We start from the raw sequence: 16,774 nt of genomic DNA on the forward strand, positions 1-16,774 counted from the left end.
GAACAGGGTAGGAGAAAATAAAACCAAGGGATATGTGTTGATGACCGAATGGGAACTGGCAACAGGACCAGCAGGACAGAGAAAAATCAGCATCGAACAGAGAGAGGAGTTGGTTGTGGGCAGGAGGGGGGGATAAGGGATAGTTAAAGGCTCGTCTGAGTCAGAAGCAGCAGGAGGTGAAACAACTGAAGCACAGAAACAGCAGGAGGTAAACAGACAGAGAGGAAAAGATTCACAAATCAAATCCTTCTGGAAACTAGTTTCTTGTGGGAAATGACATCAACCAGAAGATGCCTCCCTTCATCTCTTTCTCTGTTTCAATTGATTTACGCAGGGGAGAATTATTTTTTAAATTATCTAAAGTTGGCCTATTGTGTTTCCTTGAACAGGTTAGGATAGCTCCGCGGTCTATACAAAACACGTTCACATTTTTTTTACAAAATCATTCTTCGATAAGGTTCTAGTCTATTCAGATTAGATTATTTTTAATGTTTTTTATGGCTTCTTATCACTTTAAATCCAAACATGCTGCTGGCCACGCCTCAAACTCAGTGTTTACACTTGCATGTGAAAATGGCTGCAAACAGATACACAATTATACAACCGTACATCTTTGAAAAGCAGAAGTAGGGCCTTCTGCAAAACCAATACGAATGCAGGAAGAGGTTTCTGGATGGTAAGTCAAGAACAAAACACTTGTCTTTCCCAGTGTACAGCACATACAGCAGAAAAACCAGCTGACCAAACGACATGTTTGGTCAGCTGCTCTAGCAACCCTAGTGTAGCTTCACTAGGTTGCTAGGTAACGGACTGGGCTTCACTAGGGTTGCTAGGTAACGGGCTAGGCTCGGATGATTTGTGACATTATATTCCAAATGTTTTTGGAAACAGCTCATTTTGCGGTCACTAAAAACCTTAAACTTATTGTTAAACAATGTCTGGGTGATTTGTTTTAAACTTTTGGCTGTTTTTAGAAGCAGCAGAACCCCAACCGGAAAAACAAAAAAGTGCAAAATGTGAATTTTGCATAATAGATCCCCTTTAAAACATTTTCTGTCACCACTATTGTTGCCTTGCAGCAAGAAAGTCCTGAGTTCCTGGTTCCTCCCACAGTTGAAAACACAACTCTTAGGTTGATTGTTCTCTCTAGATTGCTATTCGTGATGAATGTGTCCTTGGTTGTCTCACGTCAATGACGTAAAAGTCAAGTAAGATGCAACATGGTGGTTCACACTTCTTTAATAAACAGATATGTAGCCACATTTGTTCCACATATGGAAGTGGTGCAAGCCTCATTTTGTCACATTATAAAAAGAAAGTAAAATATATTTTATTGGATAACAATAGTGAACACAGCAGACAGGTAAGAGAAATGGAAAGAGTCTGGGAAAACTGAAAACTGACCAAGGAAAAAACATCAACCAGAAAAGAAGCCAAGACATGCAAAGCCAGGTATGGGAAACTGTGACAAAGTGGTTAAGTTTGTGTTTATTTACCACTTAACCCTTAAATATGTTTCTGATTTATTTGATCTTTCTATAGTTGGTCATTTTTTCACTTAAACACTGCTGTTGTAACTTTGCTTCAGTCAATGTACCAGATTTGTTTGTGGTTCCATTATGTTGCTGTTCACATCTGAGCATATGTTGTTGTTTTTTAGGTTAACACTACCAAACCATTATGCTTTTGTCATAAAGGTAAATTTCCAGTGAATTGTTTCTTTTTTACTCACCATTTTTTGTCTCTTTTGAGGCTACAACCCGAGCAGGTGAATGGGCGGGGCCTGCACAGCATTTCCTGTTTTAGTTTATGATGTCACTGGTTGCATCAACCAAATGGAGGGTTTTCTTTTCTGTATTATATTGTTTGTTTCCTTCAAACTAACCTGTTGAGTTGCCCTGTACTAAATGTTTTATTTTGCAGACTGCTAATATATGTAGATGAGTTTGTAAATTAGATTAATAATCATATTCTTGTTTCTTTGTTTAGATTTTGTTGTTTGGTTTGACCTCTTCTTTCATGGTTTGGTCTAATGAAATGTAGGTGTGTTGCCATTTTTGTATAAAATCTGTAAGATTTTGGCTACTTGAGATGAATGTCAGAAAACAAAGATGTTAAATAATAAATGACACTGCCTCATTTAATATAGCAGGGGTCTTCAACCTGCGGCTCCGGAGCTGCAAGTGGCTCTTTGGTTCTTCCACAATGGCTTAGATGATAAAGAAGCAACTGTTTCTAACTATGAATACAATAACAACAACATGCAGGTTTTGTATTTATTAACAACGTGATATCTTTCTCATCATGAAGTTGGAATATATGTTATCAGCATCCTATAGAGAGCATGTATCCATCTTCTTTTTTGCAAAAGGTTTTATGTTGCTTTCTATTTTCATTTTAAGACCTTGGAATAGAAGTAAAATGTTGGTTCTTTAAAAATAACACCAAATCTTTTGTAAATTCATCAAAAATTAAAAGGTAATGTAGACTGCAGCTCTAAATGAGTTTTTTTTTTTGTTTTTTTTGTTTCAGAGAGGGTAAAATTGGCTCTTTGAACTGTAAAGGTTGCAGACTGCTGTTCTAGAATGAAATACAGCAAAATCCTGAATCCTAACCTAACAAAGGAGGCAAAAAAAATGACACTGGGTTGGAAATTTCACTTTCAGGACAATGCACGAAACATACAACCAGAGTTACTGAGGTTAAGATTAAAGTACACGTCTTAAAATGGCCCAGTCAAAGTCCTCAGTCCAGGGCTAAGTACAACTGAAAAACTGCAAGTGGCAAGATTTGGAAATAAATCTTCAAAGTCATCAGGAGGAGAAAAATAAAAGATTCAGTCTCTAGATGAGCAAAGCGTGCGAAAACGTACCCCATCAGAATCACTATTCTTTGTATCTGCAAAGAATATTTATACAAAATATTGACTTAATGAGGCTGAATATATTCACAAAACACATCTTTTGGTTTATTTTTGTAAACAGAGAAGTAAATTGTGTCTCCTTTTCTCTTCATGTCACAATTTATTTATTTTATTTATTTTTTACTCTAAGTTCATCCCGTAATGCGTTCTGTGAGCCCCGCTCCTTCAAATCAGAGAAACTTGACACCAGCAGGAATGCCTCTACATTTTCATGGTAATGCTGAACACAGAGAAAGTTAACAGAATGAGGTTATCTCGCCTCTTTCCCTTAAACATTTCCCACAGTGGCGCAGGACGCTTAAAACGCTGCGCTCTGCAGCAACACATCGCCCAAACACCGCGCTGTACTGTTGGCATGCATGAGAATAAACCAACCACCACACTCTGCAAGTGATCTGGAAACCTTTGCTACCAGAACAACACTTCTATAGCTAAGGATCTTTTTTTTTTTTCTTTACCCAAAAAGCGTCAAAAAGTGCAACAAACTGCGCTTCTCTTAGTGACTAATTAACAGGCGCGCAAAATGTTGCTGCACATTTCACAATTAAACTCAAGTGCATGCATTTCAAACAACTATTTGCAGGATGTTTGCATTTTAAAACGCTCATAATTCAAATCGAGGAGGAACTAGTAATCTCATCCGGGAAGAGAAAAGTAGTAAAAAGAAAAGAGCACATCTGCCTCACCTTCTGCGGTTGTCCCGAACAAGCCAAGAAGGAGAAGAAGCCGGGCAACCCGAGGAATAATCCCAGCGACTCTTTTAGACTCCATATCCTTGGTAGAAGGGGAAAACCCCGGAGGCTGCTGAGAGTCAGAGCCTGCTTTCTGTTGCAGGAGGAGATAAACGCGCACGACCTCTGTTCTCCTGCTCCGAAAAGGATCTGCTCCAACCCGACGGAGGGAGGAGAGGAAATACTGATGGAGAGGCAGCGGGGAGAAGGTGGAGGGCTTGGCTTTGCGAGTTGTACCGGAATGTGCTCAGAAATGGAAGGAATTTTTGGCGAGTAGCTAGAAGGCTGTGGAGATTTTGCACAAAAAAAAAAATTAATTAAATGTTTATTTCTGTAAGTGAAACAGTAAGGCTAAGGGGTCATTGATAGAAAAAGAGGAGGAGTAAATTTCCGCCAAAATTACTTGAAACCTGAACATTTCTGAGCGCCAAAAGTCGAACATTTGTTTGGAAAACCTCTGAAATTTTGAGATTAATCTCATAAATCTTCTACAAGAAACATGGAAATTCCTGAGTTTCAAGTGTTTGTGTTTTTAAATTGGGCTGCATGGTTTCTGCCCAGTTTGGATTCTTTGAACACGGTGGGCTGGGGGGGGGGGGAAATCATATTTGGAGAGTTTTTTTTTTAAAAAAAAGTGTTCATAGGGAATTCTACAGAAATAGTTGTCATTGTGTGGCATAAAAGCAAAAAACACGTATGTCTTTATGAACTGGTACTAGTTCATTTATTTTGAAATGTCTGGAATCTGTTGAATATGACATCATTGATGATTAATAGTCATTGGTTAATAGTAGTAGTGTGATAAAACCAAAATCCAAGTGCAGCTTTGATTTAAAAGGACAAAGGCACCACAGAAAATTCTCATTCTGTTTCCAGAACCAAGTATATCACTAATACATATACAGACCTGGTGCTATTAAGATGAGTTTCAATAGAGGCTTAGATTTGGCCTGCGTTTTTTTTAGTGTTGGGCTGGAAACTGTCAGATCTGCCATCCCTGCTCCTAGCCTTTATTTACAGCTTTCCTTTTTCTCCGATTCTTTTGTCTTTTATCCCAGGCTTCTTCAGTTTTATCAGCTTATTCTTGGTCCCATTTCTAGTTGCAATCACTTACTGGTTTCCACCCAAACACTCCTGGTTTCTGTTACCCTCCCAGCTGTCGTGTATGGTGCCTTCATTTTTCGGTTACAAGTTCTTTAACTTCAGTTTGGTTATTTCTACCTTCAAATGTGACAAAGGACAGAGCTGTTATTGATTAAACTTAAATTCTAGCACATATAAAATAAACCTAATGACTGTTTCAGTTAATTGTTGTATGAATTTCTGTTCCTCTTTTTCCTTCAAGTCAAGATTTCAGATGTTTCATTATCTAAAAGGGAAATTGTTTTTGATGAATTAAACAAGTTTTATATTTTTAAAAAAAGAGTCCATTAGTAAAAGTGCTCACTTTTTCCTTTTCTGTGTTGCAAGGAAGTGGCCTCACATCACTTGTCATAGTCATACTAGAAAACTTTCTTTTTTTGATATACTTAGAAGATATAGAAAAATAGATAAAGCTTTGCAACGACTGGCAGTTGCATTTCTAGAAACCATGTAGTCATCATTGTCAGTTCTGGCTCTTTTTGTATCAAAAATCACATTTTCAAATTATTTTGCTTTAAAAAAAAAGAGCAAAGATTGATTGGGATTTGACATCTGATGACTTTTAAAGATTTTTAACGGAGATATGAAACACTCCATTTATTTTTGGTTATGAAAAAGAAAGACGGTAAAGACTTTTGATGAAGAGTTTATTCTTTTCCTTTAAAAAAAGTGCGTTTATACCAAATAAGGAACCCGGTATAGCGTTGCCAATTTGCTTCATTTATTATTCTGTGTATAAGTTGCTTGTTTTTCCACATTAATGAGAAACTATGTGGACTCACCAGCTTGAGTGTCTCCCGCTTCCTTTTTGTGTTGCCCACTTTTTCTGTCTTTTGTTTCTTCACAATTTATGCAGTCGTGTACCTTAAAACATTTCCTCAGTCTTACATGCACGGCTGAAAAAAAGTCCAACAGATGTTGCACAAATTATGGTAGAAAATGAGATGGAAAAGAGCAAAGACAATCTCCTACTGAGATGAAGAAAAACATAAATTAGCCTTCCTTTGACGATGTAAATACATTGAAAAGCATTAGTTAATTGACCATTGTTACAAAACACCACTCACTGAAAAGTCAGCCACAAACCACAGGTTGAGTGTTTGAAATAAAAACAGTCTGAATGTAGCATTTACTCTGCAGGTTCAAGTTGGACATGCAGATTCTTTCAATCACCGCAGATTTCCCATCAAGCAAGAAACGCAACACGCTAAAAGGATTTAAACCCTAATTTCAACTGGAGGAAAAAAAGGAGATGCACAGATGTGCTGCTATGCCTCTCATTGGCTGAGGATTTATGTCTGTTTATAAAATACATGGATTTAGTTTGTGGCAGATATGAGTGGCAGTATTCCATTAAAAATCAGGAGGCTGCAGTGTTTTAAAGCAGATAGATTGCAGAGGAAATGTATGACTGCATTGCCCCAGGGTAAATGTGACACGTTCAGCGTTTACTGTAGAATGGCAGGCGATAAACAAATAAATAGCAGGGAGATTGTATTCAGGCTTTACAGGATATAGACAAACCCAGAACAGACTTGAGAGATTTTAATACTTGAGACTCAAGAGAGTCAGGATGTCATATTTAATAGAAGGAAATCCAGGAAAAACAAACCTTAACCCCAATTGGCAACCAGCAGAACAGCGACAGACTATTATGTAGAGCGAAGTGTAAAAACAAAACATTGTGTAAATTCAAGAGCAGAAAATCTTACCAAGTATTTTTGGTCTGGTGTCTAGTGCAAATATCTTAGTACACTTTGAAATAAGATAAAACTAACCTAAACGTAACTTTTTAGCAAGATATAGAGGAAAAAGTATTGATTCTATTGGCAGATTTTTTCACTTATAGCAAGAAATTTTTCCCAGGTTATGAGTTAATTTATCTGCCAATGGAGCAGATAAATTAAGTACATTCTGGTCAAAAGTCCGTTTTCGTTTTTGACCAGAATCAGTCACTAAGAGAATATCAGGCGGCATTTATGGCAGATTTTAATGCATGTTTTCACAAAACATTTGATCCTGTAGAATAAAAAAAAATCAACATTGTTTTGACAGGAATGTCCTCAAGAGATCTGTGAATAGGAAAAAAATTGAGATGGTTAGAAAAGTTAAAAAATTTCAGGGGGAAGAGCTGCTGATATGAGAACAGGTTACAAGACTGTAATTATGAAGCTTGATGAGATGATTATTCAGAAATGGAAGAAATATGAAATGACCATTAACTGTCCTCAGCCTGGTGCCCCATTAGGGGTGAGGGATGATTATAAAGAGGAATCAGTTCACAACTGCAAGTTAGTAGCTTATTAATGATCTGAAGACAGCTGGGACCAAAAGCATCAATCGTAACGCGACACCTTGCAGCCGTTTGCTGTAGAAGGTGCTAATGTACGACAAATTTTAGGTATAATTCTGAACAACAAACTCACTTAGAAGCCTAACTTTGAATATTTTAGAGATAGAATTGCAAAAATTATTGGAATATTGTTTAAAGTAAAATATTTAAGAAATGTAAATACTTGTATGTCATATGCACTATTTGTCAAATTGCTTAGAAATATGGTGACATGCAAATAAAACAACTATTGCCATATTAGTTAAGTTACAAAGAAAGCTATTAGGCTTGTTAATAAAGTGGGCTATTGTGAACCAATTAATTAGTAACACTTTAAACTTTTAAAATAATAAAATTAATATGTAGCATTTATTTCAGTAGATTGCTGAATCTATGAAAAGTATAAGGCTTGGCTTATACTGTTAGAAAATGTTGGTTTGTAAAACATTGTTTTATTTAGTTTATCTTCTTGTATTGTAAATTTTCCTAAATAAAGCCAATCTGAATCTAAATCTGATGTACAGGTTCAGCTTGTGAACATTATGCAGAAAAAGCTTCTAAGAACTCTTTGTAACAATTAAAACGAGCTTTGGAGTAGGAGAAACACAGAATGTGACTTAAATGCTTTTACTGGCACAAAAGCATAAAAATGACCCAAATGAAAAATTTTTCTGTGAACATGAAATAATAATTTAAGTATCAGATTTCAGTGTGAGACTGATTGATACAGAATTAACCAAATTCTCATGTTTTTAGGCTTGTTTTTCTTTGAAATTATCTTTTTAGTTTAATCTTTGTGTCTAGTATTTGTGGCCAAAAATGTATTTGTTCATAATCAAAAAATTGGATTTTAGTTGTGGCTTGGTCGATATGTATAAAAAAACTGAACAAACCATCAGAAAACATCTGAAAATGATTTTCTGCGTCAGTTTCTAAGATGCAGAAAAGCATTTTCTACATCTTAAGAATGCAGAAAACATTTTTAAGATATTCTCGCTGAGCACACACAAAAAAAAAATGAACAAAAAGATTCTCGGCTGAGGTCAGCTATTTTGCTGACTTTGTCTCCAGAATCAGTTCTTGAATGAGTTTTTCCTTAAAATGTGGCTATTATTTATTTAAATAAAGACTGCACAACTTAGAAAACTAACAGAAAAACCCACAAAAGCCATATTGCTTCATTTTAGGAAGCATGTTTTGGAACAGAATGAGAATGCACTCTGGTGCTTTTTGTGATAAAACTAATTGACACTTGGAAAAAGAAAACACCACTCTACTTTGCATTCCAGCTCCTGAACAATTATTGTGCTCCTAGGGCCACTTTTTCATGCAGATTTGCTGGCAACCTAAGCGCTCAAATCTAAATTTAACTGTTTTATGCTAAATGAAAACTCTGCATATGAAAACAATAATCATAAAGAGTTCCACATGTGTTTTTCTCTGGAATAAATTAAAGCTGTAGGTACCAGCATCGGGTAATATGGAGCATTTTAAGAGAGAGGAAAAAGGAAAAATAAAGGAGGGTTTTCATGCTGCTCACGTAGTCGGCCGTGTAGAATAAAACAGCTCAGTGTTACCTCAGATTCACGCCCCTTTTAGGGGACGAAAGGGGCAACTGTGAACCCTCATGGGAGAGGAGCTCATGATGGCATTCAGTTGGGTTTTATACCTTGAAATAAAAAGCCAGAAAACAAAACGGGGAGAGGAGATTTTGCAGAGAAGAAGGGATAATGAACACCCACCAAGGGACAGACAGAGAGGGGAATCAGCAGAGAGTTGGTGCAGTTTGGAAGATCATATTTCGTCGATGGTGAAGTCTACAGGAAACATGAGAAATGTGCATGTGCACATCTAAAATGCATGTTGCAAACCAGCTGGGTGTCTGATTTTGATGCTAGATGAAGAAACTGTTCAGGTGTGAATGTGTTGTAGCCCTCATGTTGATTTAAACCCGAGGGATACAACTTACAGTTTGATTACTAAAACAAAATGCAAGTTTTTGATTGGATTTTTCCAACATTCATTCATTTAACCATTTCTGGTTTTTCCTCCCTTTAAAAAAAAAAAAAGTATTTCAAATGTTTGACAAAAATCAACCTGTGGCCTTCAAACTGGACTACCATGGGAGATGTGAGAAAAGCAATGAATTTTATTTCAAAGAGAAAAGTCTTCTACCTCTTTGCCAACTGAGCTGAGGTTTCACAGATATGTGTGTAAAATGGAATCATGACCAAAACAGTGTATTTGTCACAGCTCAGTCCAGAGTAATGACTTTCTCAATTCATTCACTTTAATTTGTCCATGATATTTTCTTGGCTACTTTCAGCTTGGCCTCTGTTTTGTTGCAGAACAAAAACAGCCCCAGTGAGCTTCTTTCTAAATGAATAGGTTTACTTGTTTAGCAGCGCTATTCAGAAAGCAGAAACATCGGTGGATCAAATGCACAACTTCAACCAAACATTTAAATCATGAAAAGGTAGAAGCTAATTTAAATGGTGAAGGTTGTAAGTTAAGTGGCAGATCAAGTCTCTGGTAATAAAAGCGGGTCTCCCTAAGTAACCGGATCCTGTTACTATTAGCTGCAGAAACTCAATAACGCTTTGATCATTGCATCTTTACAGCGCATTCAACAGAACAATAAAGAGTTTTTGTCTTTTATGTTTGAACACTTCATGGAATTTGCACCAGATACAAGAACCAAAAACAGTATTGAGAAAGAAGTTACTGAATTAAAGGCGATGCACTGCACATTTTGCATGTTTTTATACTTCCATTTGAGTTTCTGATGGTTCTAAAAAAAAAAGCCCAAGAGCATAAAGACTCCACACAGGGTGTCGTGGTGGCGCAGTGGCAAAGCACGACCCACATATTGAGGCCTTAGTCCTCCTGGCGGTGGTTGCAGCTTCAATTCCCGACCTGGCGACATCTGCCGCATGTCTTCCTCCTCTTTCCTGTTAAACTACTTTCCAATAAAGGGCACTGGAGCCAACAAAATCTTTTAAAATCCACACAGACCGTTTTTGTCAATAAGTTAGTGTTGTGGGGGGTCTGGAAAATTAGCCATTTCAAAAACCTCCGGAATGTAACGTCACGAATATTCCATCCAGAAACCACTTGTTACATTCCTATTGGTTGTGCAGGAGGCCACGCTTCTGCTTTTCAAAGATGTACAATTGTGTAATTGCACGTCTGTTTGCAGCCATTTTTACGTGCCAGTGTAAATGTTGAATTTGGTGGCCGAGCCAACAGCAGCTTATTTAGATTTAAAAAGACAAGAGTCCCTAAAATATCTCATTCTGAAAGCAGAACTTTCTACGTCTAGAAGCACAAAAAGTTAAATCTTCCCCTCCTCCAGCTTCTCTGGATGCACAGAAATGTGCAGGAATGTTCACTTTGGAGGCTGAGTTATTCCAATTTACATATCATGATTGTGAACAATTAAAAAAGCAATACTTATTCAAAGCAAATACAGGATTAAAAACATTAGCAACAACATAAAATTTCCAGCTAAAAATGATGTAAAATAAAACAAAAACAGTTTGAAAAGAGAGCAGGAAGAAGCAGTGGCTTATCCAGTCCTGTCCCTAAATCCTCTTACAAATTCTTAATCAATCTAGTGATTCAATATATACATAATTATACATGCATATGCAAATATGCACAAACCTATTCACGTATACGTATACCTACATTTACAATAAAAATTTACAAATCTACAGAGCTTAATATTTTATTTAAGTTGTAAATTAGATCTTTTATTTGATTGTTTGATTTAATTTAATGTTTTATATAATGTTTGTCCAGCACTTTGGTCAGTTTGCTGTTTTAAAAGCGCTTATAAATAAACTTGGCTTGGCTTAGTATACAAACACACATAAATTAGAAATAAAATAACATTTTATCTCATTCATTTTATACATTATTTACGTACTCTTTATATGTCCTCTTGAATTGTGCAATATTTTTACCTTGCAAACGTTCATCATCTAAGCCATTCCACAAAATCCACAGGCTGATATGAACACTTTTAAGAGTGCTGAATTTATGAAATTATGAATTTTCTTTGTTAGCATGTTTATTGTAGCTTTAAACATTACATGTGTGGTTTTAAATTGTACCAAATCTTTGAATTACACAAGTTGTGATTTGAAAACAAACATTGTGTATCATTCTTATTGCTCTTTTTTACATTGTTTGGATGCAGTTTTCTCAACATCACTCAATGAACCAAATTGTAAGGATAAATATCTTGATTACTTAAACAGAAGACTTCTGCTTAAATAATAAATTCCATAAAATGGAGTAAACATAAAGTATGTATTTCTCCCTTAAACCAGCCAACTCCTGCTGCTTTGCTACTTCCACAAACTCCACCAAGCATGTCAAACATTGCTTGCGGAAATGTGCGGTCCGTTGAAGCCGCAACCCTTCTGCATCAGTCTGCATGCCATGTCACGTTGCTGCTGCCTACCTGATGTCTGCTTCTTTTCAACCCATCATCGACCCGCTGGCTCTGAGGTCAGAAACCGTCTCCTGGTTCCCTGACATACTGGGAGTCGTTCTCAGGGGGTTGAGATACTCATCACTCCATGACATGCTGAGGAACATATGGCATGGATGGACGAGGTCAGAGTCTGGACGCCAAACCCAAACCCTGAAAAGAAGGCATGTATTTTACATAAATTGCCGTTTTATTATTAGGGGGTGCACGTTATCAATTAATGAGTTAATCTAATGTTGATTGATCTTATAATGATTAGTTGATAAATGGCCATTTTCTTAAAAACCTGAGTTTTGTCTTGTCACGAATATTATGAGGATGATCAGCAGCGCCCTCTGCTGGATGGAGGCCAAACTACAACATTAAAACAAAGTTATGCAGACTTTACTATCTAATCAATTGGAACAAATTTTAATCTAAAATTAATCAATATTCTCTTTAACCCTAACTATTTTGTATTAAATTGAAGAATTTGGAGTCTCAGGCGAACATGGGTAGTAATATCTGAGATAAAGATGAGCCAATATGAATTTGTGACCTTTTGCACTACTCAGTACTTCATGAACAGCCTTTAGAGGACAAAAATTTCTGATACACTGTGCCTTTCCATCGTGGACAGAAAAAAACATGAATGTAGAGCTCCGCGTGGATGAATGACAGAATTCCATCAGTTTATTGGACAGAGAGCTGCAATGTTGCGTGCTGCATGTATGAAAAGGGCGTCAGTGTGCAGGTTGCTCCTGGGAGCTGATTAGTTTCAGGCTGACAGCCACAGGTTAAAAGGCCAACATCGTCCGGGTCCGGTGGGGTTTTCTGTCGGCTTTCAGTCAGTCAGATAATATGCTGTGGTGAGCACATTTGGAGAAACATTGTAAATAAAGGGACAGCATCTCTTACCTCCTAGGAGGTTTTTTAGTTTCTGATCTGTCTCATGCTGTTTTTCCACAAGTAAATTAACATTTTCTTTCTTACTTTCTAAAATTTAATTCAGAATTTTAGCTTGCTAGGTCTTTTTGTAATAATTTTTTTAATATAATTTCCACTTTGCTCACCAAGAACCAAAGTGTACGCTGGTGAACATGACAATCCTGAGTGACTTCTTCTCTTGTTTCTTGAGGACATTTCGCCTCTCATCCAAAGGCTTCATCAGATAACCAAGGTGGAGGAAATCGATATCTGGATATTATTCCTGTCAATGCTTTTGTTAGACCTGCAAGGAGGAAGAATCTTTTTCTTGCCAAAAACATGTTTGGTGGCATTGATTATTGTATTTTGTACTGGATTCCTGCACCATATGATGAATAAATATTAAGTATCTTTCAAGTTGACAGATGAAAATATACAAGAAAGATTCTGCTGTTTTGATTTTGATAATACTGTGTATGAAAAAGTGAAGGTTTAATAAGCTTATTCTTCCGCCTACACTTTTTTCAGGCTACGCTTTGTGTTCTTACCATTGACAGGAATTTAAATATTACCTTATTTCTGTATTAGGTTTCTCTTGTTTGTTTGTTTTTCATTCTTTTCAGCAGTGTGAGTGTTTTTGACTTGTGTATGGAAAGGTTAAAAATGTTCGTGGGAGATTTATGCACCACCAATATAAACATTATTATTATTTCTAATAATGGAATACCGTATATAATAATGCAATTACAAAAATAATGAATTCTATTTCACTCTACTATATTCTGTTATGAAGGACCAAACTTCCCCTTATCACTAAGTAGAATTACTGGTAGCCTGAATGACTTCCTTCAGTCTCCAAGTATCCTGTGCAATTTGGAGGTGTGTGCATTTCTTCACAGATGGGACACTATTCAATAGCAGGCACAGGGTTTACAGATGTGTGTGGCACTGTAGGTTTTAGTTTGTTCACTTTATTGGCAAGATTATTTTAGTTACAGCCAGAGCAGTGGTGGGTTAAAATGTCAATTTACACCAGGAATAGAAAAACTAACAGAATATGCCTAAGCATCGCAGTTAATTGCAGAGGGTTCAATAAAATAAATTCTGTTTAAATTTCTATATTTCCAGAATTTCACTATCTACTTTGTAGGTTCCTAAACCTGAAGTATGGCTAAGATGGAGGAGAAAAGAGAAAATTCAAGAAAAATCACTAAAGAAAAACTCAGGTGGTCACAGATAGAAACAATAATTCACTAAAATGTCTGTCTTAAATCATTTTAAACTGAACTAATAATTAAAGATAAATAAATAAATATTTGCTTTGCAAGAGGGATTAAATTCATTGAAGTGGCCATTCTAATTAATTTTAAATTGATTTCACCCACCAAAAGAGGAAATTGCAGTCATATCTAAAGAGCTGGATTCTCTTTTACAGCAAGATTTCAGGTTTTAAGTCACAAACACCACTTGAGTTTTGATAAAGAGAAAATTAACTTGAAATTGCAGCTCTCTGTGTTAATTGCTGCCCTTTAAAGTCCAAAGGCTTCCAGTCTCACTTTGCTAAATGAAGTAAACTATAAAGGTAAATGACTCAGACACCGACTAAACCTCTGGTCTATTGACTTACTCACTTCATCAAGAATAAAGGGCTATTTTAGTACCTGAGGATGAGGTTCATTTGAGCGTCCAGGAGAAAAGATTTTAGCAGACAATTAAATGAGCTGAATCTGTAAAAGTACAGATTGTCTCTGGTAAATCTGTCCACATGTGATTATGCTGGAGAGCATACAGAGTAAGCTGACGATCAATGCTCTCTGACTCTGTTTTATATTCACAGCGGCAGAAGCAGGCTGTTGGTACAATGATTTATTAGGGCCAAAGAAGAAAAAGGAGGAGTAAACATCTTCCTTTAAAGCTCACAAATTTTCTGGAAAAATCAAGGAAAATTCTAAGTTTGAAAAGTTGAAAATTTGCTATCAAAAGATTCAGAAATTTTGAGATTAATGTCAGAGATTTTCTAGAAAACAATTTGAAATTTGACTTTTGAAACTTAGAAACTTCCAAGTTTTTCTTCTAGTGAATTTCTGAGATTAATTTAAAAAGAAAATTTTTTTAATAAAAAAAAAACTTAAAAAAAGTTTTTCTTTTAGTAAATTAGATAAATTAAAACTACATTTCAGTTTTTTCTAGCAAATTTATGACTTTTAAAACTCCAAAATGTCCATGTTTATTCCAGAAAATTTCAGATTTTTTTTTCTAGCAGATTTTTGACTTTTCAAACTCAGAAATTTCCCTGTTTTTGATTTTTCCTCAATTCTGAGATTTATCCAAAAGTTCCTAGCAATTGTCTTGCTTTTCAAGCACAGAAATTTGTATTGTTTTCTAGCAAATTTCTGACATTTCAAGGCCAGGAATTTCCTTGTTTGTTTGGGGGTTTTTTTTCAAGAAAAAAATAGAAGTTGATCTCAAAATTTCTGAGTTTTCACTAGCAAATGTTTGGCTTTTCCTTTTGTCTTCTAGAAAATGTCTGATATTAATCTCAACTTTTTTCTAGCAAATTTCTGACTTTTCAAGCTTAAAAATGTTCTTGTTTTTTATATATATTTCTAAGTTTTCCGGCTGAAATTTAATCCTTTTTTCTGTCTACAGTGGCCCTGCACAAAGTTGTAGAACCGTGTTGTTGATCCTTTGCCTTCTTGCTTTGTCCACACATGTGATTACGCTGGAGAGCATACAGAGTAAGCTGGCGATCAATGCTCTCTGACTGTTTTATATTCACAGCTGCAGAAGCAGGTTGTTGGAGGCCTGCTGCCTGCAGACTGCCCAGTTGGCTGAAACTAAAAAGACACTCGAAGTTTCTTTGAGAGTGGAGCGGAGATCAAACACTCCAAGGCCAACGAGAAGAAGAGACGTCGGTTTCACCGAGACTTCAAGACACCGGTCTGATCAATTTACTGCAGCAGGATGGTTTTAATCTCAGTTTAGGAAATTAAGATGACTTTAAGTGTAAAATGCTGATGGTTGTCACTGGCTGCTTTTTCAGTTTCATTTCTATCCCTTTCTACAAGAAAAGAGCATTGCACCACAGAAAGCTTAACACACTAAAATAAAGGAGAAGTAAAAAATAAATTTCTACACTACAAAATCCCAGCAGATTGCATCGAGTCATTGATTAAAGTAATCCCTCATACAGATCAAAGCATGTAGCAACAGTGGAGAGAAAAAACTCAATTTTAACAGAAAGAAACTCCATCATTAATATTTTTAGATTCTTTATATGACCTTTGTTTACAATTATGTGATACAAGCCAAAAGTTATTAAACTCTGAAACTGTGGCTGAACAAAAGATACCAACACTTATTAATGTAATACAAAATGTGTAAAAAGTAAAAATATATAATCTTTCATCAACAAGTTTTTCACTGGGATTACAGGAGAACAATTATGTATTGAAACAAAAGAAATTAAAGTTAAAAAGTCTTAAGTAAAACAGAAAAAGTGAATCCCAGATTTATAACAATAAAGTCGCTAATTTTACTAATAGAACCAAATTGTGCCTTTTTTTTAAGAATAGGAACATAAGCAGATAGTTTCTGGACATTTTAGATTTTCAAGGACATTGAAAGCATAATCCACAGATCTGGGGAAGTATGTAGATGTTAAACAAAAAGATGCTATTAATCTATCGATTTGTATGTTATTTATTAACTGAACCAAATGCTGCAGTAAGGACTACCATCACAGACATTTTTAGGAACAACATTCTGCTTCTGCCACAGTATTACCCACCAATAGAGATTTCTTTGTGCATGCTAAAAGCAGCAAGTGCAAAAGCTGTGCTAAATACAGGCTGTCATACATTCAAAGGCCGTCGCAGACAGCACAGTGGCATTTTAAATTTCCCAGGCAGAAAATGAACAGCTGACAGCTGCCACTCTCCCATGAAAAGAGACAGGTAATAAGATGCTGTAGACCTATTTAAGGCAATATAAGTGAAGCCTGCACGCGGTTTAAGCCGTGACCGAGGAATGACGCAAATGGTAGAACACATTTCTGGATTTGCAGCGACTGATACTCCCTACCGCAGCGACACACAGCATCACAGACAGTCATGAAGACAGAAACAAAAATCTTTTTAACCATCCAGATGGACAAAATTGATTCTTTTTTTCTTACGAACACAAAACCAACAAAAGAAAAAGAAGGAAGCAACAGCAGTTAATTGTTAAACACTTTT

General features: G+C 36.0%; 1 protein-coding gene across 1 annotated transcript in view; it reads right to left on the reverse strand.

Annotated features, from left to right (window-relative positions):
- LOC116722249 (contactin-associated protein-like 4) overlaps nucleotides 1-3,793 on the reverse strand; it is a 104,652-nt gene extending 100,859 nt beyond the window's left edge. Inside the window, exon 1 of the mRNA XM_032566456.1 lies at nucleotides 3,610-3,793. Coding sequence (XP_032422347.1) covers nucleotides 3,610-3,694 — 85 coding nt within the window. The 5' untranslated portion in view covers nucleotides 3,695-3,793. The remainder of the gene's footprint in view (nucleotides 1-3,609) is intronic.
- Between the last annotated feature and the right edge of the window lie 12,981 nt (nucleotides 3,794-16,774).

Source organism: Xiphophorus hellerii, chromosome 6 (genome assembly GCF_003331165.1).
Source record: "Xiphophorus hellerii strain 12219 chromosome 6, Xiphophorus_hellerii-4.1, whole genome shotgun sequence".
Classification (NCBI taxonomy): Eukaryota; Metazoa; Chordata; class Actinopteri; order Cyprinodontiformes; family Poeciliidae; genus Xiphophorus; species Xiphophorus hellerii.